This window comes from Solea senegalensis, linkage group LG16 (assembly GCF_019176455.1).
Source record: "Solea senegalensis isolate Sse05_10M linkage group LG16, IFAPA_SoseM_1, whole genome shotgun sequence".
Classification (NCBI taxonomy): Eukaryota; Metazoa; Chordata; class Actinopteri; order Pleuronectiformes; family Soleidae; genus Solea; species Solea senegalensis.
This window is the reverse complement of record NC_058036.1, coordinates 13105897-13133792: the sequence shown is the minus strand read 5'-3', so window position 1 is coordinate 13133792 and position 27896 is coordinate 13105897. Positions and strand designations below refer to the sequence as shown.

The following is a 27896-nucleotide window of genomic DNA, read 5'->3' as shown; positions in this document are numbered from 1 at the left end:
GTTCATATACATATACATATATATATATATATGTATATGTATATGTATATATATATATATATATATATTTTTTATATACGTGTGTATATAGATAGATAGATATAATATTTAAATTATAATAGTTAGTGTATTCCATTCATTTATTCAATATAATAAATGATTATCAATGTAACAGCCTTTAAAAATCAGGAAAAGTCATCACAGATACCATAATATCCAAAATCTAAGACCATATCTTGTCTCATGTCACAATTGAATAAAAGTATCGATGTGTTGGCCAGCCTTACTCTGGACCAATTTTTATTTGTCTTATTTTATTTATTTATTAGTGTTAATAAAATGACATTATCAGCAAGGCAGTGGTTCTCGTGCGTCTCTTTACCTCGATGGCTTTGTCTCTCTCGTCAATCAGTTGCTGTAAAGACGTAGCCATGGTGCGAGACAGAGGTTCCAGCTCATCGTGCCCAAGCTCTGTTCCTTCCTCCAGCCAGGAGAGGTCAAGGACATTTAGCTGGTTATGTGTGACCTGCAACGTACACGCAAACAAAACGGACACATATTCAATGATCTAGTGCTTTATTGTATTTTTTTCTATCTTTTAATATCAAATTGAGCGTTTGTAATGATCTGGCTCCAGTATGTGAATGACTGTTTTACCAAAACAGTGTTTCTGAAGGATCAAGCCATTAACAACATTAAGTTCACAAGAGAACAGGAAGAAGATAAGCAGCTGCAATGTCCTGGAAATCCGCTGACAAGGAGCGATCATTTCTTCTCTATCTCCACCTTTGCTAATATAAAAAGGTCCATTTTAAGGTTCGTCCTTCACTCAGCAAAACAATGGAGGGTGTTACGTTGATAACGTCTTTAATCCTTCCTGATTATTAGTATTTAATGTATTAAAGTTGCTAACAGATAATTCCTTTGGTTAAACTCTGAGTAAACAGAGCTGTCAGAGTATAGAGCTCAGCTTCTGATCTAAGAGAAACTTCCAATATCCCACACCACTTTATCCAATCAGGAGCCAGAACTCCACAACGAGGCGGTCCGCTCTGCTCATGAGGTTAGGTCAATGAATCAGTGCCCCACCCTTCCACATGTGTTCATAAGGTGACAACGGAGACGGGAGTGGAATGTTAATGGCAGCAACAGACAGGAAATGAAATGACTAACAGCAGCTTTAATTATTACATAAATTCAATTAGTCTATAAAATCAGAGAGGAAACAATTGTTTGACACAAGAGCAAATGTTTACATTCTGACAGCCAGTACAGTAGAATGTTTGGATTTTTCCCACCGAATGAAGCCCTTGATCAGCAGTCGTGATTAAACGCAATTAATGAGGCTATTTTGCTGGTGGTGGGCAAAAATAGGAATCACAGGAGAGCCCAACTCTTAACATGTGGATGGATATTTATAAGATGGAGAATAGAACAGCATACAGCTGCAGCTAAAAGGACAGACCTGGTATAATACACTGTATATGTGTATGTGTATACAGTATATCCTGTAGAATATCAATGTCAATAACCAAACAATAACAATTGACATGGATGTACATGCTAATGTTTCTCACTGAATGTCAATAAAAAGTTAAAAAACAAAACAAAAAAAAAAACAAGAATTAAATGACAAGAAACCTGTCCTCTTCATTTAAAAGCATGCTGGTTGCCAGAAATATCTCAGGCATCATAAAACAAAAGAAGATGTGTGTGAGTGAGTGAGTGTGTGACACCCTCATGAGCCAACGTGACAGAAACACTTCATCAGTGAAAGTCTCCTATTATTACTCCACTGACAGTGACGAGTTTAAAAGGTCATCAGAGCAGAGCGGATGGTAAACATGTGTTTATCAACCTTGGAAAAGCTAGTACCGTATGTAGTTTCAGCATTCTATTATAGTGCTATACTGACCTCCTGGATGTGAGAGACGATGGCAGCCTGGGTCTCGATGTCCAGCAGCTTGATCTTCTCTATCATCTCCTCCTTACGCTCACACTGGCCATGGAAGCACACACACAGAGGAATACATTGTACATTGTTTGTTTTTCAAAATTAAGATAAAACCCCAACTCAAAATTTTATGGAGATTACATCTATTTATTTATTTTTATAAATGTTAGCTGCACAGTGGAATTTAGAATAATGGCAACTAGGGCTACAACCATTAATAGAGTCATCGATTACAAAATGAATTGCCACATATTTTGATCATCATTGATCCTTTTCTTTTTCTTTAATAAAAACAGGTTCTCTGTTTTTTCAGCTTCTTAAATGTGTTCAGGTTTCTTTGCTCCATATAACAGACAAATCATTAAAACATACTTTGGTTTGACAAAACAAAACATTTTATGAACCAGAAAATAATCGACAGATTCATTGATGATGAAAATAATTGTTAGTTGCAGCCCTAACAGCATCATTGTAATGCAGCATCGACCTCTGTCTTTCCACTCATCCCTTCCTCATGGCCTCATGAAAACAGTAAGACCAGAAAAGGTAGGGAGGGGGACAACGGCAGGGAAGACGGAGAGAGAAGGAGGGAAATTAGTAAGTAGTGGGGTGAGGAGGGGAGATACAGAGCAGCCATAGTCAAAGCAAAACAAAGGGAGACCTGGGATGAAAATTAAAAAAACACACATGTGGTAGGTTCATAGTGATGGGAGAGGTTGACACAAGAGACAACAAAGAGCAAAATGAGCAAACACAGACAGAGAAAGCACCTGCACTCCTACCTTATATATCTCTAGCCACTCCTCTTTACTTACAGGTAACCAAGTTAGCTCTCACCTTCATGGCTAAATATCTTGCTGGTTTTTATCCAAAACTTGGTGGAGGTTGTTTCTTTGTTTTTTTTATGAATTAAGCATACAGTGTTAAAGCATTAATCACAATTAATGAACAGTGAAATTAATGAAGCTGCAGCTGCTGAGAGACAGCGAACAAAAACTGTGCAGCTTCTTTGTGTCACAGAATCTCTCTATTTGTTTCATTCGAGACTATTTGCATATTTGTTAGGTTGCAGCCTGATTCGTTTGTCTGTCTAACCCTGATCAACTAAACTGGAACTGCTGCAAGGGGCAATTGCTGATGCATTAATATCTCTGCAGTAGAAATTGTGTACGTTCAGGCTTAATATACTCCTTTTTAGATATAGAAATCTGAAAGTCTAGTCCATTTGAGTCCCTATCAAGATACACTTTACATTGTTTATAAAGATTTAAAAAGTGCTGTGACTTGCAAATTAACTATTGAACTTCAGCGACTTATCTTTGATTTAACCTTTTTCAGGTTTCCATTCTTTTACCTTTTATTCTGCACCGTCACATCTCAGGCAGAAATTTACCCATTTCTCAGCTCCTTAAATGTAAATATTGTAAATATTGTTGCTCCGTAAAACAAATAAACCATTCAAACTATCATTTTAAGAAACCATTAACAGGACTCCATGTGTTTTTTTGAATCTTGCAGTTCCACCCACAACCAGTCCCACCTTGCACCTTATCACAGGACACACTGAGCGGCTGTGCTCAGACATGCAAAACCAAACAGACACACACACTTCCTAGGTAAGAGTGGGTGGCACAATAAACTGCTGTGTGTGTTCTGTGCATGTGTTACCTGAACAGCACAGCCGAGTAGCAGCAACAAAAGTCTTTTCAGTTCTTCCATACTCTTAACTGTAGGGAGACAGAGTGTTTGTTAGTGGGATCACTCCGTCATAAATCATAATACAGGTGAACATAAGTGAAACGAACAAGTCGCTACAAGAAAAACAGGTGAAAAAGGCATCTTTGAACACGGCGTGTGAAGAAATGATCTAAAGGTTGCCTGTCGGTGCCTGAGGCCGTGTCACTGCACACTGCGCTCAACCAAACTCTTTGTGTTTCTATTTGCAAAAATGGCTTAATGGTGACTCAGCAATAAACTTAATTCTCAAGAAGATCATTTGCAATGATGTCATGGCAGAGGAATCACGGATGGAGAAAGTACATGAAGAAACATATAAACACATTATTTTTTCTACTTGGCACTTTAGGGTGGCAGAAAAGCAACAAGATACTGTCAAGGGCCAGTCAGTAATTCAACTTGTGTAGACTATTAATCTCTAAATTACACGTGAGAAGGCAGTGGAAATATGCAGGACTTTGTGTTACCTGATATTGGATCCTTGGCGATGCAGAGAATGTTGGGAAGGGGCATAACGATTAACTGCTGTAAGTTCTCCTGTAACAGATTAGGTTTGACGGGTTAGGAGAGAACGAGTAAATTATAATGATGATGTTCTGATAAAACAATGGACCTCAATCTGTAGCCCAGGTGGGCCCTGGTCACAAGTCAACACCTGTCTTTGACACAGCTAAAATGGAGACTGAGAGATTCTGAACCTTGTAGTGAACAATGTTTGAAAAAGGCAAAAAAAAACAACTATTATATGTACATTACATACATATAATATGACATAATAATCACAATTTTATATAGCACTATTAAAAATGCAGACAGGCAAAAGAAAAAACAGGATAAGGATACTCGGGGATAAAAACAAGACACAATCAGAACACCAAATAATAAATCAAAACAAAAGAACAATCGTTCTGGGATAAAAAGATAAAAGAGTAAAAGCGGAGGTCTTTTTTTCAGTTACAAATAATTTTTCCATTTTTATTGTGAGCTATGGAGTGTAGCGTTCCATCAACGCAAACTCTGTGAAATATCATCACAAAAATTGTTATTCTAGTATCATGAAGGGGTATTGTGATATAAAATTAATATCCACGCTCCTATTGAACAGTTGATTCTTCCTTGACCAGGCCCCTCCTGGCCAGAGTAGATGCTCATTGGCCCCAATCAAATTTGTGGCCACTGGGTAAATGTGTGACATCACATAAAGGCAGGTGAATAAAGATGAGTTTTAAGAAGGGTCCACTGAATCTGCGAGCCTGATCTTCTCAGGTAGGTTGTTCCAAAGTCAAGGGACCCTGACAGCAGACTCCTTTAGTTCTAAGCCTCGACTTTGGAATGGAAAACAGATTCTCACCTGAGGATATATGCAGTCAACATGTCTGCAATATAGTTTACAGATAGACTCATATGTGGTTTAAAAGCAATCAGTTGCACAGGGGACCAGTGGAGCGAAGCCATAATTGGGGTGATGTGTTGGTATCTATTAAAACCTGTGACAACCCTAGCTGGAGACTTTTGACCCAATTGGAGGCAGGGGAGTGATTTTTTAAGGGCACTTTCACACCAGAGCTGTTTGGGCCGCTTTAAATGGACCAGAGTTTGTTTCCTCGGATAGTCCGCTTCTTTGGGCAGGTGTGAAAGCTCGTCTGAACTCTAGAGCGGACCAAACATGCGAAATCCGGTCTGCCTGAAAACGTGGGTCTCAGTTTGCTTGCAAGCGAACCCTAGTGTGGTTTGCTGACAGTGCGAGATGCAAACGGACTATCCAGCGAACCAAAGAGAGTAAGTGAACCAAAGAGAGGGAATGACGATAGCTCGCTGCCTCGCCTGCTGCTCATACTGGGTTTGAACACCAACATAAAAACAGAAAGTGAAGAGTGCATATATTTGGTTGCTCAATTGTTTGTTTTTGTGGTGAACAAGCCAGCTAGAGGGGATGGATTTATGTTTTCAGTCTTTTTCCTCATGCTTTTTTCTTCCTGGTCAGTGCTGGTTTCTGGCAATACTTCCCCAAATGAGCAACTGGACAGCATGACGTTGTCCAGGAAGTTTGGTCCGCTTACAAATGTGAAGTTTGAAAGTGAACCGAACCAAATGAAGGTGTGAATTTTTCGGTATTCTCTGCCCAATCAAACGGAGTCCCTCAAACTATCCTGTGTGAATACATCCTAAACCACTCTCCCTACTGTCTGTTAGCAGAAAGCCTTGCAAGATCAGGGCTGTCGACCCCCATCCAGGTACCAGTTATATAAGATCAAGGTACTGATGGCGTTATTTAAGTCATTTATCATGACTTTATCATTTTATCAGCATAAAAAAACAGAAATTTTGGAGTGGCAAGAATTGAAAAACACAGAAGCATGCAAAATGGATGCTGACCTGGCCTTTTTGCTGTTGTATCTTCGGGATAAACTCTCTGTTCTCTATGTATTTGCACTTCCTCGCTGTTTGCTATCGTTAAGACATTAAATGCATAAAATATTTTATGAACATGACGGCTGTTGCTGATTTGTTTTTGGTGGGTGGTTGGCTGTTCTTCCACCGGCATGGGCATGGCTCCACGGCTTGAGATCACTGGCTCCATTGAAAACAAATGCACATGGCCAAGAGAGGGGAGCTTCAGTGGTGACTGTCACTCAGTGACTGTTTCCAGGTCAGAGTGAGGGATTATTGATATGAGGAACTCTGATCAGTGGAATAAACACACATCTGCCACATGGACCATGGTACTTATTTGCGGAACATACCGTAAGCGCACAACATCATAAAAGCGAGGCACAACAAAGCTGTACACATGAATCTCAAAATACAAAGTTAAGATTTATTATGTTACTATGAACAATGTTTTGGTTCATTGTGGCTGCTATAGTCTACATAATCAATGGGATACAAGATAATTAAGTGTAACATTGTCCTGTGATTCTGCTCTGCTGCCTTGTTAGTTTACGGCGTGTCCGTGAAGCTGAACACGCAGAACTGACAGTGTCTGCCAAAAGGTGTTTACTCTTCAACTCTGGTCCATTCAAAATTTTGTAAAACTAAATCAAAGTCCAACCACTTACTGACCCAGACTCAGTTGTGTTTAAGTGTGTGTGTGTGTGTGTGTGTGTGTGTGTAGGCAGGCAGCCAACAGGAAACACCCTCCTGTTGACACAGACATGAAGGGAGGGAGAGAGAGAATCAGGAAAGAAACACCCCACTAGGAGGGAATGCTTTCCATTCCAGTATATCCTCTGTTGTCTCACGAACACACCTGACTGTCCGGGACCAAAAGAATATTTGATGATTTGTATTTTATGAAACACACTGGCAGAATCAGTTGCGCTTGGAATAAAGTTTCTTCATCAATGGTTCAGATAAATCAAGTTGTTTTGAGATGAGGAAGGGAGGTTAATGATTAACCTACAACGTCTGTTTCATTTTGAATGCGTGCCGGGCCTCACATGCTGTGTCACTATGTTTTATAACAGCAGAGGACGTTCATCAACCAAAGCACTAAAGAAGTGAGCAGTCGAAAGGTGCAGGTAAACATGCGGCGAGATGAGAAGGCCTCTGAACTGTGAGCTGCACCTGCACTGGGGTATACATTAGATACATTTAGATTAGATTAGATTAGAAAATGCTAATCTAAAATCAACCAGCGTCGCTAGAGTCAGGATTTCTGCAAATGAGCAGACAGTGTGACTACAGTTACGGTGCTACAACTTGAAAACCACAACATAAAAAAGGACACTCGAACTGACATACAGTCTAGTAAACTTCCACTGCAACAATCCTGGTAGAAAGTGAATTAGAATTAGTTATTTTTACACACCCACACACACACCAATTAATGAAAGTGAATCTGACCTCTGCATTTAACCCATCCTTTTTCTTTTCTTTTCTTTTTTTACACACACTAGAAGTGGGTAGAATTTATCTGTATCCGTAGAGCAATGGGTGATTGGAGACCTTGCTCAGGGCCACCCCAGCCCTTGATCCGTCCCTATATGAAGCTCTCTGCAACTTGACCACTTACTGCTTTGTTTAACTTTAACTTCTTAAAAATGGTTTGGGCTGCCTTATTTGTATATACAGTATACAGCAGTTACTGCAGCACAATAAGACAAGTAATAACAGGCTGACATGAGCAGATTTTTCAAACAGGAGGCTCATTGTTTAATTAGGCTACTATTTTTAGTAGTGATTTGTCACAGCAATATAATCATTACTAATGTGTCACTAATCTACAACCTTCACAGTTCAAACAGAGATAAAGCTGTAATTTCTGTTTGTTTCTCTTGTATATTTATTACTATAATATTGGTTCATTATTGGTTTTTTTAAAAATATGTAATGCTAGGTTACAGGAAGAGAGGCAATTGTTGGACCTATTGTTGTGAGGACACCTTGATGGATCTGATGGATCATTTTGTCAGGTACAACTGCAGCGTGAGCATCTACATGTCAAATGAGAAGATTCACAATTCTATATGGCCTGTTGAAATTAACTTTGGACTTAAGTGTCTTTTGCTACTTGCAGTGCAAATAAAAGCACTATCAGCTTACACTACAGTTCAGTTGAGCTGCAGTTTTGAGCGGCTGAGCGTAACGGTACAGCAATACCTGTAAGATAAGGTTACACTGACTGACCTATAAACCAGTATGTAATGAGAGAACATGCCAGTCTCTCCCTCTCTTCATCTTAAAAACACAGACACACAGAGAGTACAGTGTGAATAAAACATGTGGGCTGGCTACCAGATGTCTTCAAGGCCTTCAGCTCAAAAACACTGACTGGAAACTTTGCTACAGGCTCAACAACAACCCTGAACTAAGAAATAAATGTACAGTGCTCTCAAAGAGCAAGCAAGCGAGCATGACTTTTATTTTATTTTTCAATTATTTTTCAATCAGCCACTACCATTAAATGACAATGTGTGATGGTTTAAAAACAATAACTAAACCAGAAGACTACTTCAACAGCTTTGCAGTTTTTAGTTTGCCCAAATATTACTAGAGAAAAAGTCCTGTTATATTCTGAAGAATCAAAAGGGTGCGGCCATGTGCAACACTGCACATAATTATACTGTAGGGTTTATGTTAGCCAAGGCAGAGCATTTGTGTGTCACTCAAGAGTCATCTTAGCAGAGGCTAGGCTACATACAGTACAGTATATTGCAGGAGGGCAGTAGTGTATTTGAACAAAGTCTGGAAACTGATGCACTGAATGACACAGCAAACACAAAATTGCCACAGCATCACTGAATGCCCAGGAAGCTTGTGTGCAACTTCTGAACCCCCAATGATGTCACACTACGTATCTCACTGACAAGTAAAGCCTAACTCAGGCCTGACCCAGGGCTTTAACATCACAACTATACCGTACTGTACCAAACCGAACCATACCATGACACCTACACCCACAGTCTCCACCCAGACTGGACCATACCATTTTACTCTGGTAAACTCAGGGAACTTTTTTTGGCACTATTCCTATTGAAAATGCAAAAAAATGTCCCATACCAAACCAATCCCTTTAACTTGGTGAAACAACTCTAGGTCCATATTACAACTGTTCATTGTCATCATTATTAACACTAATGGGTTCATCTTCTATAAGCATATGGATACGAAACATATAAATGTCAAGCATGAATAAAATCTTGTCCGTAATAATTAGAGCAATAAAATACTTTACTGTTATTATTGTATTAACACATAAGTTGGTCACAAGCTCTGTCATTTGTTTGGATCGGTGCTTCTATTGGGACAAAAGGGATTATGGCTTTACTGCCATGTCTAAGGTCAGCACTAACGAGCTGGTTGTTCATTATTGATGAGGCAGATAAAATTACAGAATTCTCTCTGGCTATTACCATCTGTGCACATAAACACACTGCCCAGCTGTCAGCCACCATCAGTGGTATGTCTCTTCACACAAGTACAACGCGTGACAGTGTATTCAAATACACTACACTACACTAAATGATAGCATGAGTGTGTGTGGTTGGCAGCTAAGATCTATAGATATTCTCCTGCAGCAACATCAAAAGCACAGTCTAAACCTTAAAATTGACAAGGGGTCAATACAGCTTGTTTCAGTGACCTATTTAGACACACACACCAGCCCACACCATGGCCCACTAATCCATTGGCCTCTCATTTCTGATCCAAGATCAATAAAATGGTGGCAGCTAGAAACAGATCTGACTTTCTCTAAGCCATGGGGTTCTGTGTTGGAATCTCACAACTTTGGTCTTTGCTATAAAATCCAAATAAAAATCTGCTCCTGACTTCCTGCGGCGCTCCGCACTGGTCATTTTCTGATGTAGTACTTCATATTCGGATGCTGACAACAGGAATTATAACGTTTTTGATGTGATATACAAGTCACTGAGTAAGAAAAGCTAATAGAGGTCATGTCAGACTATAGTTACCCAGAGTTCCCACAGTGTCAATACACTCCCCATCTCTTGCAATGTTAACAAAACAATAATAATCCTGAATACGGATCTGAGTGCCCTCCAAATTATCCCAAAAATGCTATTAAAATCCATACTTCCGTTGTAATTAAACAACGACCGCATGCAACAGGCTTTGCATTACAGAATGCTTTGCATGTAGGGTTGTACAAATATAAACAATACCAGTACCTTACATTTAATACCGGTAACCAATGGTGCTTTTTTTGTTACTCAACTCTCTCTCACGAAATAAGTCCAAACCTCTCCATTTTAAACAGGCTTGTGCACGTATTAGTAATCTACATCCATTTCCACACCCAAACTATCATTTATAATTAGCATGGCCTATCCTTGTTTACCAGCTGCTTTATCATCAAGTTACAGTGTGCCATTTGCCAATGCCATCTGTGGTATGCACCGACAGGTCCGCACCAAAAATCTATGATAGGAGGCGAGAAAAAGAGGTAGAAAACTGTTAAAAACAAATGATATTTCAAACATGGGTAGGTGGTTGATTCATGCAAATTTTGTGCGACACAAACACACACACACATAGCGGAAATTACATGTTTTGACCAAGGTCAATGTACACATAAACCACCCAGCTACTGTGTGTGTGTGTGTGAAATAGGCCAGAGAAAATGTCTAAAACATCCCATTTAGGCTCCATGCTTTGTTCAGCAGTTCCCACGGTAACCAGGGGGAAACTTAAGTGAGAGGGGATGGGACAACAGACAGAAAGAGTTCAATTCTGTTCATCTGATCAATTAAGGGGTTCATAGTCCCGGTGTTTCACTGGACTAGTTGAAGGGAAAACCCAGCAGAAGTTGGAAAAGAGTTATTCTTTGTATTCAAAGCATTCGGTATCAGATTACTCCTCTTTGTACAACAGAGAGGGAGCAGAAGGGAGGTGGAGGGCACCCCTCCTCCCTCTCTCTCTCTCCCTCAAACACACACACACACACACACACACACACACACACACATGCAGACACAAAGAGTTATTGCTTTGTCACTGGGGAGACTGAGAGGATTCACTGGACCAGCCAGTGTCTGCTGGGACATCAACTAATTAGAAGAAAGCCAACGCCTAGCCCCAGCTGGGTGCATGTTTGTGTGTATTATGGTTTAAAAAATAATTTAGACTCCTTCCTCCACTTGCACACCTTAACCTGGACCATATTTTGCCCTTCAATCCACACTCAATAAAACCGATGTTTTAAGATTAAAGCTTGAGCTTTGGCGGGACAACCAAACAGAGTCAGACTTGTCTTCATTGTTTGCCTCCTGCCATTGTCATGCCAGTGTGAGGTCTCAGGCTCAATCTAGAGCAGATTTTTGGCAACATTCATCTGCTCCTCAATCCTAAACAGTCTCCTTGTTCCTCCCTGTCTGAGAATCTTCCCTATAGTAAAATGCTGCCACCAACAAGCTTCACTGCAGGGACGGTATCAAGACAAATTGCTTAAAAGGCCGCTCTAATATTTCAAAGTTGGTTGAAACAGATCAGAGAAACATTTTTCCTCACTCTAGTCAGTCTTCCCGATTTAAATTATGAGAAGGTTTCTCCATCTTTGCAGAGGAATGCTAAAGTGACACCTGGGTTCTTAGTCACCATCCTCACCACAGCTTCAGTTTACTCTTGCCTGAAGACTTGCTGGTGCTAAATTTCCATGTTCAAAGTCCAATGAAATGGCTAATTGCTTCTTTGTGCTAAAGGTGGACTTGAAACCCAATCACATGTCAAGGAAAACTGAAGCAAACATGATACATGGGAAGAAAACAGCAAATATGCAAGCTTTTAAAAAACTTTTTACATGGGTAAACCAGCTAAAGAAAATGGGGGACTGGCTCCATTCCCATTGACAGCAGTGGGCAGCAGTTTGTCTGTATGTGGTTTTACTCCAGTGAGTTGAGCTCTTTGTCACAAAAGCAGGCCGTAACGAACCGCAGCGGACGCACAACAAAAAAGGCACCATGGAGAGCACTAACAAAGTTACAGTGGAGACACAAATCCTTCACTCCAGTCCCTCTTTCAAAAAATGTGCAGACTCCATGACCATGTTGCCAATATTAGAGGACAAAATTAACACACTGACAAGGATGTCATTCTCACGCCTCTGTCAAACTGAGCTGCGGCTAATTAAAAAAAACCTGTTATTCTATTGCAGTCATTTGACCTGGGAGGGAATGACACTAGTATCCAATACCATTGCAGACAAAAGCCTGCGGGAAAGGGGCTTATCTACGCAGCAGGTAGAACTTCTATGATCTCGAAGAGGATCCCATCCAAACTCCCCCTCACAGTCTTCACCAGGCCATGGAGTGATGCCTGCTGACCTCCACACTGCATTTCCAGTCGGCATCTTCATCCCTACCATAAAGCATTAACTGGAGAAAAGCTACATGCCCTCTCCCCTCCATCAGACGGCTCTTCTATCAACTTTGGTTGTGAGAATGGCAGTGGTTGAGCAATAGCTACGGTTACGGTTGCAAAATGTCTTAATTCCGAAAAGATTTGTTACAATTGAAATGTACAATTCCATCATTTACATGCACACGCATCTATCAAGCATTCAGTGTCATCTAATTCTCCAGAAGTACAAGGAGAAGATGATGCTAAACTTCCGCTTCAATAGTAAACAAATGCAGCACATGTCAGCGTGAGCATCCCCTTACTGTCCAATATAACTACATATCATTTTCTTCCTTTTACGTGGATCAGACATGTGATGGCACCAAACTAGGAAGTCACGATTGGATTGACATATACCAGCCCTCTCATTCAGAATAAAACTTATTTCCGAATGGGCTGTATCAGATTAGGATGCTTACTTGCATCCATGTAAACATACAGTAGCTAATGTCATTTCCCAGCAAAATTGATCATACATGCAAATTGCTGGACATCACAGAATCTCAATGTCCCAAATTAGATATTATCCACTCTGTTGAATGGCATGACATCGTGAAATGGCAGGCTAAATTAACAAAAATAAAAAGTGGCTTACTTTATTTTCACAGGCTTGCAGCATTTTAATGTCTGTGCCAAACCCCACCATTCTGTATACTTGTTCTGTTTTGTCGCAGTCACTGAGGCTCATAACTCTTTGAATTAAGGGGTGTAAACACAAGTGTGTGGTTGAGTGTGTTGTAATAGACTGTGGTTAGAGATTAACCATGGACAGATTAACCCAATACTGACCAGAATGACCTACTTCGTGGGTACTGGATAGGCTGGGGAAAGAATGGGGGGAAATATCTAACTGCAATTTATTTTGGCATTTGGTTTTGATATAATGTTTTTTTTTTATGTAATCTTTAGTTCAATAGTCACTGTGATAAATTTAAAATGATGGAACATTACCACGCGAATCACCATATCTATATTTTTAGCACAGAACATGGATAATAAAAAAACTGCAGTCTTTACAATGTTGCAAATTGTTTATTTTTTTTAAATTGTATGCACAACGGCCTCTACCACAACTACCACAGAATGTTGCAAGAGATTTAAACAGCAAACAATTGTAAGCAACCACTGCACAACAGTAGTGCACTGCCACCACTGCGTGAGGTTAGAGCTTAGTCAGCATGGCATAACTGCAGCTCAGCCAAATCAACTGCAATTGAGCTCCTTATCCCCGATTCATACCAAAAACACACTGTGCACATGCACCGACATGCACACACATTATTTATGCCTCTGACCACTCGCTATGATAAGCTTGGAGAGGATGGTCTCCTTGCATAACACTAGATTCAGCGTCGGGCCTTGAGGCAGTTCTCACTATTGTGTTCTCCCCTATATTCAGTCAGCAGTGGTACTCCACCCATGCTAAATTGTGAGGGCTGAAATTTCACACAATCATTAATATGATCTACATCCACAGAGGTAGAGAATGTGGTGGTGGAGAGTAAAAATCTAACTTCAGTGTTATTCTGTACAAATGCCACACTCATCATGGCATTTGTTTCCAATGATCTGCACATGCTGTGTTACATCCTGCCTCAATTGATCAATGCTGATTATTGGTCAGTCAGCAAGTACAATAAAGAATGACCGGTCAGGGTTATCCCCACTGAGGATGTTCGTTTGTGTCACCCTGTAAACCGCTCACTCATCCTCGCACCAAAGTCCATGGAAAAAATAATTGATTTTACATCACAGCACACTGGAGTTGTAGATCGACTGCTTCCTCCATCACTTAGTTTTAGATCTGTTTTCATCTTTATGAGGTTACATTTAGTCTGGGTCCCACAAATTTAAAGGGCTTTTTCAGAGTTAAGACCTGGTTTTCGCGTTAGGGTTAGTTTATGGTTAAGGGCTTGGCACTTGACAATCACAACAATCAGTTTTGATTGTTAAGGTAAGGGTAAGGGGCTAAGGAATGTATTATGTCTATGATGTGTCCTCACTAAGATGTAAAAAAAAAAAGAAAGTGTGTTTTGGAAGCCACGTTATCAGTTTTCAGTGTGGTTGGTTCCCAGTGAGTGGTATGAATTAAGAAGTCAGCATTGACTATGTGTTGGTAACTAACCCTAAGCACTTTTGAAAAGCTGAACTGTCGTTTTGAAGATACAGTTTGTAAGAATAAGTGTTGTAGAAACATTGCAGTGCAAGATGGTGACCCTTTATATATATAAAAAAGAAGGAATTCCAAGGATACTAAAACTATCACCACCAATTATAAAAATAATAATAACAATTACATATTCAGGCAATAAATATTTTTTCAATAAACTCTCCTTAATGTTAGACACTGGACCTTTAAACCTGAGGAACCCAGGAGCAGTTGTTGAGAAACTCATGTGGGTAACAGTGGGTTTACAGAGAATGAATATGCAACAGTTTAAGACTGAGTGTCAGATTGTGTGTGTGTGTGTGTGTGTGCGTGTACATTATGTGTGCATGCATACCTGGTAGTACGTCCTGATGTGTCTGGTGAGAACAGTCAGGTTGTGGAGGCGCAGTGACACATCATTGCTCACGTTCTTGTTCAGCCTCTGATTACTTGGACTGGGGTCACTATGGAGACACACACACACCACAGGAGCACACAGATTGATGTTATTACAGGCTATTTGAGACAAAGATCATTACACACACACACGGGTTCCAGATCCAGGGTAACTATTGTGCTGGAGAAGGATTTATACACACACAACACATGAGGTTTTGCCAGACTGATATGCATATGAACAGGGGGAGGGGAATGTGGTCTGGCTGGCCAACTATAATAGTCCTGGCATTAGTTTCAGACTAGAGTACAATTCAAACCTACTATGTAGCCTTTTTAATATTAAAGCTGGGATAGGTGACTTATTTTGGTATTATTGATCAATTATTTTGTAATGGACACTGTGTAACTTCTGTGTAACTTCTGTCCCAAAAACACACAGTCTTTCCTCAAACCTCACGTGAGCCTGCAGAGCTTTCTGAAAGGATGCCTCTAGGTCCACATCCAACTGTTCTCTTTGAACATTTATTTCAGTATCTCACTACCTCACTCAATACATATAATCCAATAATAGAATACATAATATCATAAATAGGCATCCAAAAATAAAATAGATTCTTGTAAAAATTGTGATTCTTATCCTCAAAGTTTCTGATTGAAATTGCTTCAGTTTAGATTGGTAAAGACCTGCACGATTGTTTTTTATGTTTACATAAAAGCATGTCATACGCTCACATGACTTTTTCAGTTTATGTAAACCTGTTTTCTTGCATTTGCTTGTGTTCACATTGCCTTTTCCCAAATATATAAGCTACCAATTCTGTCAAACAATTTTCTCTGATTTCATGAAGACAAAACTAGCACATGACAGCAAAGTGGCCCATCAAATTAGCAGCTCTGTGTTCTGAATACATTTTGGATCAAACATGACTTTGAATTGGAAATCGTTTTTTAATCAAATCGTGACCCAAGGAATCAAAGTTGGATGGAATTGTCAGGTTGTGAAAGATTCACACCCTCATTAAGGATAAATATCATTAATATGAAGCTCACCACTAGGGCTTAGGTATCAAACCTCGATACTTTTGTGTTATCGACTGGGTAATGAATTTCCTCTGTATCGCCTGGTATTGAAAATGTTTATGTTAAAGTTGACATCATGCTTTTTTAAAAAGAAAAATTCAATTATTTACTTGCTTCTTTTATCAGTCCATCTAATTCCATTTTACTACAACCAACACGTCAGCTACCTTCGATGCATGTGCTTCAACTGAAACTTGGACCATCTCAAGTTTCCGGTTGCATCTTCAAACAGAAAAAAAAAAAACTAAAACTCCCCCAAACTTCCACTTTTCACATGCAACATTTAGCAGCAGATTAAAATGTGTACCTTCTCTAAACTGATTGACTCACTTCTTACCGGATGCATAGATATGTTACTGCTGTCTGTTATCTACATTTCTTCTTTGGTGTTTTACAGCAGGTGACACTTATAATGTTGTATTACTGCCTTTTGCACACCTGTAGATATATTTCCTCTGTCGCCTTTTGTTCTTCTTCTTTGGTGTTTCATGGCAGTTAGCCAAATCTAAATATAAATACGAGCTCTTTTACCCCTCAAGGTTATAAAAACTGAGATGTACCCAAACATCTGCCTTCAGGGAAGACAGAGCAGTTTGAATTAGTTTTACTTCTGTTTTTATTGCTCCCAGTCACAAAACGGTCTCTCCATAGCACATATGTGACAACACACTCAAGTCAGTCACAACACTTTTTTTTCTTGTTCTTGGCAGTGAGGAGTATGTGTGGAAACAGACACCACTATGCCATTCATGGATTTAGATTAAAAAAGTATATAAAAAAATGTTGTAAAGAATAAATGTATTTTGAATCTGTGGAAATGAATAGAAGTTTTTGCACCCACTGCTTTTTATAGTCTCATTCACAGTCAACAAATGAATCAAAACAGTCAAATGAAGACATCCAGATTAAATTGCAATGCAATTTTACATATGTTGTCCCAGTTCAGCATTTATTTTCTTGAAAGGTCAGGGAGATTAATAGGTTTACGGAGTGACTGACTGATTACTCACTAGATGATTCACCAACTGTCTCTGAGTGGCTTTCTACCAACAGTCCTCATCCTGACCTCCTCTGTAACCCACTTTCACATAAACCCCTATAAAAATCCCAGTAAACACCCAACCCCCACCACCACCACCACCACCACCACTCCAGTAAACCCAGCCTACATTCAGTGTGTGGAGTGGAACAATAGTGAGATTATCATTGTTTCAGAAGACAATACCCAACATATGGACATGTGGTAGAGTATGGAGTGGACATAGAGCTGTCTGGATGGATGACGACTGAAAGTGTTTGCTATGAATAATAATAGTAGTTTAATGTGGACAACGATGTCTAAATGGTTTTCTTAGAGTTTTACACTTGGACAAACAGAAATACCATATTTCCTCAAATTATAACTGGGATTTAATCTCATCTAAAAACCGGGATGCAAAAAAACGGCCATGAGTATATAGTGCAGGTTGCTGACATCCATTAATTCCATGGTGGTCTATGGCTAAATCGGGGTATACAGTACGTTATCGACGTGACCAGGGTCTCTTCCTGTTATATGTTGATTTTGGTGAATCTTAAATCATGGTTAAACATGTGGTTCATTGAATGTACTGAAGAGTAAAGTTTAAAGGCCAAATCCGGGTCGTAAAACATACGTTTTGTTGCCAACGTGACAAGGGAGTTTTTCATACTGTGCCTTACTGCTCATAGCGTTGCTATTGTTAAAGAGATGTTGGTGTGATGTTGCGGACTAGTTTACACCAATTGTTGTAATCGCAATATTACCAATAAATGACCCCAGTATGTTCAAACTGACATAGTGGTGGCGTGTCTTTTGGATCTTTTAACAGCAGTTTACTTTTACCTGGAGTTTGGTGCATTAAATGCTTCATGCAAACTAATATTTGAAGGGAATTAAACATTAAAGGCCTGCCGCTATCATAGGTCTCCTTCAAATAAAGAATTAGTGACTTGGAAATAGTGTGGAAATAAAGGCCATGGTCACTATGTGGGTATTTATGGTGCAAAAACCAGGTGAACATGCTAATTACTGCTTCATCTGCTTCATTTTTTGCAGCGATGTGAGGTCCATGTCATTTGTGGTGCATTTGTCAACCCACTGTTACTGTGAGCTTCATTCATTCATTCAACATTGTCACTCTGTATGTTTCCCTGCAGATTCAAGTCATTACAAACGGGTGTATACACTTAAGACTCCGGTTTATAGCTTTAAGCCCTATTCAGATGGGATTAGTTTTACATGGACAGGTAACGTAATTATTGCCAGAGCTTCTCAGTGATTTTAATTATTACCGACGATGTCATTAAAGATTAAAGCGACTTTTACCTTGGGTGAAAAGGTGCTGAAAAATTACTAGTCCCGTGCAAATAGACCATTTTCAGACATGGAGGCACTTGAAGAAGTCTGTGACAAACCTCAGGCTCCAAACCAAAAGAACTCTGATTGCTTAGGCAAGTGCCTATAGTTACCTTAGCACCTTGCTATGTAGTATGCCTTGGTTATGTGGCTAATAAAATGAACCAGTAAACTAGTCCCTGGTCCAGTTTCGCATTTAAGGTGTTCTAGTTTTGTCTGCACCATGTGTGTGTGTGTGTGCTCTTGTGATATCAGGAAGTGGCGTAGTATGCACATGATATTACAGATGTCATCTGGTATAATTACATTACTCCACCTACCCATGTAAAACTAATCCCGTCTGAATAGTGCTTAGTGTCTACCTACATCATTTACCACATAAACAGACGTGGGTAATAATCTGACTGATCAGCCACAAGTGATCAAAATCACTAAAACCAGTTAAAGGGGGAATTTCACTCTTTTTCAAGCTAAGTCATATGTTTGAAAAAGTTTTAATTCAATTCAATTTTATTTGTATAGCGCCAAATCATAACATACCTTATCTCAAGGCACTGTACATAGACAACATCAAGGAGAGCAGAGAACCCCGACAGTTCACACAATGAGCAAGCACTGGGCATCAGTGGAGAGAAAGAACTCCCTCTTAACAGGAAGAAATCTCTGACTACAGGAAGATGAGAAATCTGCCCACACACAAAATTTGCCTTCTGAATGTAGAACTCGCCTCATCAGTGAACATACTGTATGTATGAGTTTCATTTTTCCCAGTGTACTGTAAATAAATGCACACATTGTCCCTCCACCACACGCACCCGTCACAGACCCAAAGAAACCCTGCATTTGTCCTGATATTGATGATTTTCAATAGGAAGCAGCTTGGGGGGGTTGAGTGCCGAGACATGTGGTGGCCCAACACGGTTTCATAATGGCCCAAAACACACAATAACACATTTCACAAAATATCGTATAACACACACTCGTCCAACTACCAATACACATGTAACTTAATTCTGTGGGAAACACTGAACAGAGCAAAGTAAGCAGAAGCTATTGAGAGATTAAATTATGCACTGTTGCTGTTCTGTCTGCAAAAAACAAGAAAATTATACAAAAAAAATATATATGTTCATTCAATTCTGAGGCAATCCCTTTAAACATCGAAACGATACTGTGAAATAACGCCTTATTTCAAAAGGTAGCAGGTAGAGACACGAGCGGTGTTTTGGAAACAAATGTGACACAGTGGAGCTTTAAAGCCATGTGAGTGACTGATGTGTTCCCCTCAGACAGTCTTGTGATTTACACCAACAGCAACAAACTACAGCTCCTGTACTGTCCTTATTTAACCCTCATGTACTATTGTTTACCTATTGTTGAACTTGTTTTGTTTCCCTTCTCGTGCAAGTAGACATAGTAATAAAAAACCAGAGTCAAATTCCTTGTAAGTGCATTCATACTTGGCCAATAACGCTTGAAATGGGCTGGAGCTGTTGAGAGCTGCACCTCAGACTGCTAGTTACACACCTGACCATTTCAGTCCCGAGTCCAAGGACAAAAAAACATGGATCTCAACTCAGCTCTAAAGAGGAAATCGTCATCTCTCCTGAACACTCTTTCACACACATGCTGCAAACCTTGTGCAGCACATCTGGCTGTGACGTGTACAACCTGATACCAGCGAGTCAGGATGTGGTCACACAAGCATGCATATAAAGACACACACACACACACACAGGAAACGATGCATTGAATCACTCACTCAATCGCTCACTCACTGACACACAAAGATTGAGTCCTGCTAAAGTGAGACAGAGAGGTGTCACCCCGTGTGCTGCTACCTACATGTGTGTCATGATCTTGTGCAGGAAGACACCATCCACCAGCTCCATGAACATGCTGACCCGTTCCTCTGAGCCCACATCGTCACATGAACCCAACGGGCCCAACGTCCGCACCTAAGGGCAGAAAAAAAATTACGTTACACATAGAAATACGCAGTCTTGAGATTTTTGTTGTGAGATGAATTAGGGTTACAACGATTATTGAATTATTAATCGATTACTAATTTGAATATTGTATTATTTTATGAACCAAACAAACTAATGGTCATTGTGATTTCAACAGTTGTGGTTCCAACGACATCTGACTATATGCTTCATGCAAAATCTCTGAATGCTGTTTATAGTTTCTGCGATCACTTGCCTACAGTTCTTGTTCTTCAGGTTTGACAGGGTAACAACTACTGTATATAAACCACTGACCGTGAAGCCGCTGCTAGCAATGTTGACTTTTGGCTACTGTTAGCATCCCCGCCACCTCATGAGCCTAACTCTGGGCTCTATCCACACGGAAGCGGAATGAAACGTAAACACAGCATCGCTTCAGGGCATGTCTTCATCCACACTAAACGCTGCAGGTACATACAGTATGCCAGACCCGTGTGTGGTGCTGTAGTGATGCTACACCAAAAACAGAAGATGAACCAAGCCGGGGGAAAGGAAGGAAATAAAGGAAAGAAAATAAAGGTTATCATGAAGTGAAAAGACCAAACAATCTTCAAGCACAAGAAGAGGATGACAGCGACGACGACAGGGAATGCCAAGAGAGTGGTGGGACATCATGACATCATCGTTTTCCCAAGGTAGCATATTTATTGTCAACATGAAAACAAAAGATTTTCAGACTCTGAGACCCGTTTCGCTGTTTTTGCATGTGGGTAAAACTGCGAGAAATATTTATGTGGATGGGCCCTTACTGTCAGTGAGGACGTCATCTTTGTGGAGTTCTGGCTCTTTGTATTTTTTTTAAACCAAGATAAAACTGATGCATTTTGACTGCCAAAAAAAGGACAACTTGTAAATTGTAAAAAGAAAGTTAACATAAAGCGAATAGAAAAAAAACAACTCTAAACACAAGAAGAAGAAGAATGACAAAGATGATGTGGCATCCCGTGTGTACACACACAGATTAGACGTTTCTCACTCGTAGCTGTCTCGCGGTTGTTTAATATACGTGTGAGGACCTTTATTGCACGGGCGTATGTTAACATCTGGGCGCGTGCAGTGATATTATTCACTCGTGAGCATGTTTTACTTTTCTCACGAATTTTGACATAAATGTGACGCCATGCGACGACGGTGAATGCAAGAGCAAGAGAGAGGTGGGACAAGTGGCGTACATGAAAACACAAGAATGGCATTGCGATATTGTTTTACACTCCAAAATAACTTATTACAGCTCCAAAAACACCATCCCCATGTAGTTTAAAAGACAAAAACAAAATGATACACAACTTTTTTTCACTTAGTAGAAACTAAGCAGACAAGTGCAGAGGAGAAAATATGCTTCAGCAGTACACACATGCGTAGAGTAACTGGATGGTCACATTAATGTAGGTTTTCAGGTGTGTTAGCAATGGAGACTGAAAGACCCATTTCATAGAGGAAAAACACTCAAAACAAATGGCCACTGTTGGAATATAGGTCTAGCTCCACCCTGACCTTATCGTGCCATTTTCCTCTGGTACCCCAAGGGAGGGGTGCCAAAAAATTGAATGGCATGGGCAAGTTATTTTGGTACTATTCCTAATGAAACGCAAAAAAAGAGTGTACCATTTTGTACAAAACCCAACCACTCCACATAGAAACACGGCTTTGAACTACGTGTTAAGATACATAGACCACATAACCACAACAACCCCAGTTCAATTCTGCCAACTGACCCTTATTGGATGATTTAGCCTTGGTGACATGATATGAAAGTAAAGTGCTGACTAAGACTTGAATTAACTGAAGAGTGAAAACAACATTGTCCCTGGGATTCAGGGAGAATGGCCAGCAACCGTTAGCACTCAGTAACAGCTACAGGATCTGTTAACAGCCGTTATATTTGTGATCCATGTGACTGTTCATGTAATTATAATTAAGAAAATGTCGTTTTTCATTATTCTCTCTTCACCTCAACACACCGTCGTAATTTAACAGCCATTAGACAAAATACAGCGTTCACACTAAGTTTCTCTCTCCATTTATTTCTATGAGGAACACAGTGAGACCCGAATAAACCTACACTTGCTTAACTCAATATCTTACAATATCTTCGAATTATCTCACAATTGCACAGCCGACTGGAAAGATGAGTTTGGGTCACTCTCTTATGTTGTGGCTTCAGTGTTTGAAATCCCTCAGTGACACAAACTAACCAAACAAGGAAACAGCAGGGACAGCAGCTCCTCTGTCCCTGCCGGCTAAAACTGTTGCACTTCTCTGTGGACTTTGGTGTAGGAGAGTGAGCTGTTTACAAACTTCAGCTTCCAGCTTTTCACTTTTCTACTTTGTAACCATAGCAGTTGTGATTTCTGTCCGTGTCAAACAAAGATGGGAAAATTGCTGGCTGACCAGTCAGGTCAACAGGATGTGAGGCCATGGGGAAACAGGAAGTAGCACAGGGTGAACAACCTGTTGACTGCTCCACTGGATGTCATAGTCTGGGCTGAGCAGCAGAAAGATTTAATGGGTCCCAAACACACTGAAAACACTGATATCTGCAAGTCTATTGTGCAGTAAATGAAGCTTTTGTAAATGAATACAATACCTACAGATATTTTCTGATCTGGCTTAAAAAAGGAAGCGGTTTGGTTTCAGTTAAATATACAAAATTAAAGACCCACTCTTTTCTTGAGGCAGAACTGATGCTCACCTAAAGGTCAGTGTTGTTAACCACAGCTAAACTCAGGAGCCTGGTGAGAATATTTGAAAGAGCTCCGTGAGTGGTAAAGAAACAGCGACACATGCGTGAGGTTCACCTGCTGAGAGTAGTGAAGCAGAAGAGACGGAAATGCATTTCCTCCTTCTCTCACTGTGAAAAATTCAACAACACTTACACCAAACTTCACGACTAAAACTAAAGGCTTGAACTTGGTGAAGGGACGGCAGCAGCTGCTGCTTTAGCTGTTGAATATGACACAGTCCAATGTGTGATAATGTGTGTTAAAACATAGTTTTAAATTCAATGTTCTCCCAAACCTCAAAATGATGATATTCTCAAATGTCTTACTTTTTTTCCAAAATAACTGATGATTCATTTAGTAATGGATTAATAATTGATTCATCTTGACTGGAGCAAATCCCAGCTGACATAGGGCAAAAGGCGGGGTCACACCCTGGACAGGTCACCAGTCAATCGCAGGGGCAGCATACAGGCCTAAGATCAATTTAGAGTGTCCAATTAACCTCTGCGTGTTTTTGAACTGTGGGAGCAAACCAGAGAACCCGGAAAAAAAACCAAGCACACACAGGGGAGAACATGCACAAATGCCCTTTTTACCCCTTTTACCAAGGCAAAAATACCAGCCACTGCACCACCAGGTACCCCTATCATGTCAACCTTTTTGACCATATTATCCAGCCCTACTGTTGTATATGTATATGTGGTTTGTTAGCACCAATAAAGCGACTTAAACTGTCTGTCAAAGGAATTTTATAGTGAAAAACCTTCAACCTGTCCCTGACGTGTAGTCAGTGTGAACATGGACAAACAGACTTGATCACAACAAGTGTAGCTGATCTGAGAGAAAGTGAGAGAAGCAGATGTCTGCAGCTTGTGTGCCTCATTCTTATCATTTCCTAAACCTAAGAAGTTCAGACAGAGATAAGAGAAGGATGGGAGTGTGGAGACTGACCCAGAACTGTACCGCAGTCATACCTACACACTGAACTCGAACACAGAAAATAAACAAACAGCTGATTTCAACATATTAAACAAATCTAGATATCTTTAGATTTCTAAATAGTGTTGAGCTTAAGATATTTGGTTTTATTTTGCGGTTGAAGATTTGCTCATTGAGTGCATATTTGCTCTAAAAACTAAATTTATTATTTCCTTTTTTAATTCGATTTCAGTATCACCACACTTAGTGCTTCACTTTGAATACTAAAGTTCAAATTAATAGAAGGCCACTTACCCCCATAGAGATGGGTCAGCACTGCCCTGACCAAACTACAAGGGTTTAATCCTAATCTCTCACCTCACTGTTTTGGCCAGGAAGTGAATAAACGTCTTCCTCCATTCCACCTGCCACCTATCTGGTTTCAAGCAGGGAATCTGTGATGCCTTCGCCTCAAACTCTTGAAGTTACTTTCCCCACTCAATCCTGAGATTAACCTTTTAGGTAACATCTCACAAACATTACTTCATATGAAGTCACTTCATCAAACTCACAGAATAGCTATGAAACTGTACTGCAATAATGCAATGATTCACTTGGAAAAGATCACTTACTCATTAAAATAAAAGCTACAATTCTATGTTTTCCTACATAAAATGGCAACTCACATCACATGACACAAACAAACTGTGGTTGTTTATGATGAACAACGACTCTATTTGTATGTTCACATGTTTTATTCATCTATGTAAGTTCATAGTGCATATTGAATATATAATACAATACAAAGCAAATAGAATTAATCATAGGGCCCCATAGAGGCTTGGTGCGGCCCTGATAAGTCTATATTATCAATGTGAGGATGTGTCATTTATGTTATACAAAAAAATATTGTAATGATGGCGATGATGCAGATTCAAGATTTGGAAGAGGAGAGGTCTGCAACTCGCGTGCATTATCGTCGTCATCATCATCACAACTGTGTGTGCGCGTGCAGCTCCCACTCACCCACAGCACCAGCGGCGACTCCATGAAAGTGGCCAGTAACTCGGACAGAGTCACGTCCATGGCTGTTCCCGCGGCTTTGACTCCGCTTGATGGTCACAAACTTATCATTAAATCCACCTCGCGACTGCAACAGTCGATATCCGTGTCCACCCGCGGCAGAACAAAGCCCCCGCGAGGCTCCAACTCCCCAAACACACACACTCACACTCGCACACACACACTCTACTGTCTCACACACACTATTGTCTCGCGCTGTCCCGTTTCCACAAACAGTGTTTGAAGTGAAAGAAAGCCGCCAAACTAGTCCATTGTGACCATAAACAGTTTGGTCCGCTTTCACACGCACTCTTGTGTTCTCCGGAGTCAGTTTCCTTAGTTTAGCGGGTAAATATCCACTCAATTGTCCGGCTGAGCGTAAAACACTTGATCCAAACTTCGCAAGTTACTCGCGTTGCCAGGGATACAAGAGTCGGACCGTAAAGCGGCAGAACCACCGCAAAATTAAAAAGAAAAGGAAAGAAATCTTAACAGGGTAGACAAAAGTGAAACATGCACGATAAAAGCGTGACGGTTAGCTTTGAAACGTTTCCAACATTTCCACGCGTCTCTCTGCCACCTTTCTCCTTTCACTCTCTCCATCAACCGGACTCTCAGAGCAGAGACGGAGGGGCAATGATTGACAGGAACGGCAACCAATCCGTTACAGCAGGAGGCGTGGCTCTCACGCTTTGTGATAAATTAGCCAATCACAGCACCGCCTTTTGTTGACCTCTCAAAAGAAAAATTACGTCACCACAACACAAACCAGCCAAAGAGTGTCAATGGAGCAAGATGGTGAGCGTCCTTACGAGGGTTATATAGCGGTTTCTTGTGGTCAGCCCGGACTAGACGAAATGTTAAATCCTGTTTTTAAAACATTTTATTGGCCAGATGTACTTTGATATTAAATGCATAAAATAGCTAAACCTTTGGTGTACACTGAATCAAATAACAATGTAAGTTGTAAGTTAGTTAGTTAGCTAGTTAGTTATAATGTTCTCGAATATTGTTAGCTAGTTAGTTGGCTAGTTAGTTGTAGTGTATTCTCGAATGTTGCAAGACAAGTATGTAACATAACTAGTGTTCTTAAACCTAATTATATAACGACAGAACTCTCACGGGTGTTGTGTCTATATTTATTGCAGATATCCTCCATAAAATTACTTTACAGAAGCACCAAAGCTTTGTCAATTTTCCACCATTTAATCTCACAGTTTGTGAGTAGACAACCAGAACCACTTAAAAGTGACTCTCAAATGACCTTCATTCAGTGTATGGTTCGCTGGGCTTTTTTCAGGACAGCCATTTTGACAGGTCACAGTTGGAAAACACAGGTGTAAATAAACAAATTGATGATGGCTGAGTTCCATTTAGCTTCCTTGGTTTCAGGGTGCATGGTGGTTCACTGTCACACTGTCCTGAATTTATATGAACTGAACAAAGCCATCATTAAAGTGGTCAGTAACACTGTGCTGTTCCTGCTGAAAATGGCCAATTTAACAAAAAATTTAACAATCACATTGATATGTTGCTTCATGTTTGTTTTTTTAAAATGGAACCGCAACTTTTCAAAAAGACAAAGATATGATAGACTAGAGAAATTAAAAAAAAAGGCCACCCCAAAGGTGAACTTTTACTGAAACCCTAATAAAAACACACAGGTATATGTTGAGGACCATCCTCTTGCTCTGTCTTGACACTCTTTGATTGCTATTCAAACAGTTGTCAAAGATCAACACAGACCTAAGTTTTTCAGTATTTAAGAAGAGGTGAAATAAAAAATATATCACACAAAAACACATTGAATGGATGTTTACAGAGTTTGATCACAGTGGTCACTGCTGTAAGTTCCATTTAGCTTCCTCAGTCCCAGGGTGCATGCTCGGTCACTGTCAGTGTCCTGATTTACATGAACTACACACAGAGCCATCATTTATTGGATCAGTAACACCATGGCTGCTGAGATAAAGGTCTTTGGAAAACTTCAATCCACAGTTGGCTTTGGGATTAAGAATGAGCAGACAGGTGACATCAACCAGAGAAAACATGAGGCCAAAACTGCTGATCTCTGTATGAACCAACATTAGTCACTGTAGTAAAATATCATTATATCATATAATATTCCCCCCCCCACAACATGAGAGATCTGAAACAGAACAGCATGGCAATGGATGGCATTCCAGCCTCATAGTATGAATCATCTGGAGAGCACTGCCACCTTGTGGTCTCCATGTGTTACTACAAGAGTCATACTTGTAAAAGACCATGTTATAGCACTTTTTTATAAAGCATGAAGTAACTCTGGAGACTAAAACAGAGGTCATCAGGTGGTGTCCAACCTTGACTGAGTGTTTCGACCCAGACCACAACACTCTCCAGTTGATGGGTGGGCAGTGGTGAACAAGCCACTCTCCCTCTCCTGCAGGCTTCCAGCCAACAACAGGCTCTTTCTGCTGCTTCTATCCCAAGCCTTTAGGCAGCTGTTTTCCTCTCGCTGCCCCTCACTCTACTTTCCTCAGCAGGTTCCAAGCAGATTGGACTGGGAATCCACGGCATTCCACTTCCCCTGTGAACAGACACAGCCACTTTCTCCCGGCTGTCCTGGACCAGTTCCAGTTGATGGTAT

At 40.2% G+C, this 27896-nt stretch overlaps 1 protein-coding gene across 3 annotated transcripts in view; it reads right to left on the bottom strand.

Moving 5' to 3' along the window:
* Positions 1-25884, bottom strand: part of ccdc88c (coiled-coil domain containing 88C) — a 51328-nt gene extending 25444 nt beyond the window's left edge. For all 3 annotated transcript variants that reach the window (XM_044046770.1, XM_044046771.1, XM_044046772.1), the window contains exons 1-7: positions 25232-25884; positions 20401-20513; positions 15055-15163; positions 4159-4228; positions 3623-3681; positions 1916-1999; positions 383-526 (exon numbers count right to left, since the gene is read on the bottom strand). In XM_044046770.1, coding sequence (XP_043902705.1) covers positions 383-526; positions 1916-1999; positions 3623-3681; positions 4159-4228; positions 15055-15163; positions 20401-20513; positions 25232-25291 — 639 coding nt within the window. In that variant the 5' untranslated portion in view covers positions 25292-25884. The remainder of the gene's footprint in view (positions 1-382; positions 527-1915; positions 2000-3622; positions 3682-4158; positions 4229-15054; positions 15164-20400; positions 20514-25231) is intronic.
* Between the last annotated feature and the right edge of the window lie 2012 nt (positions 25885-27896).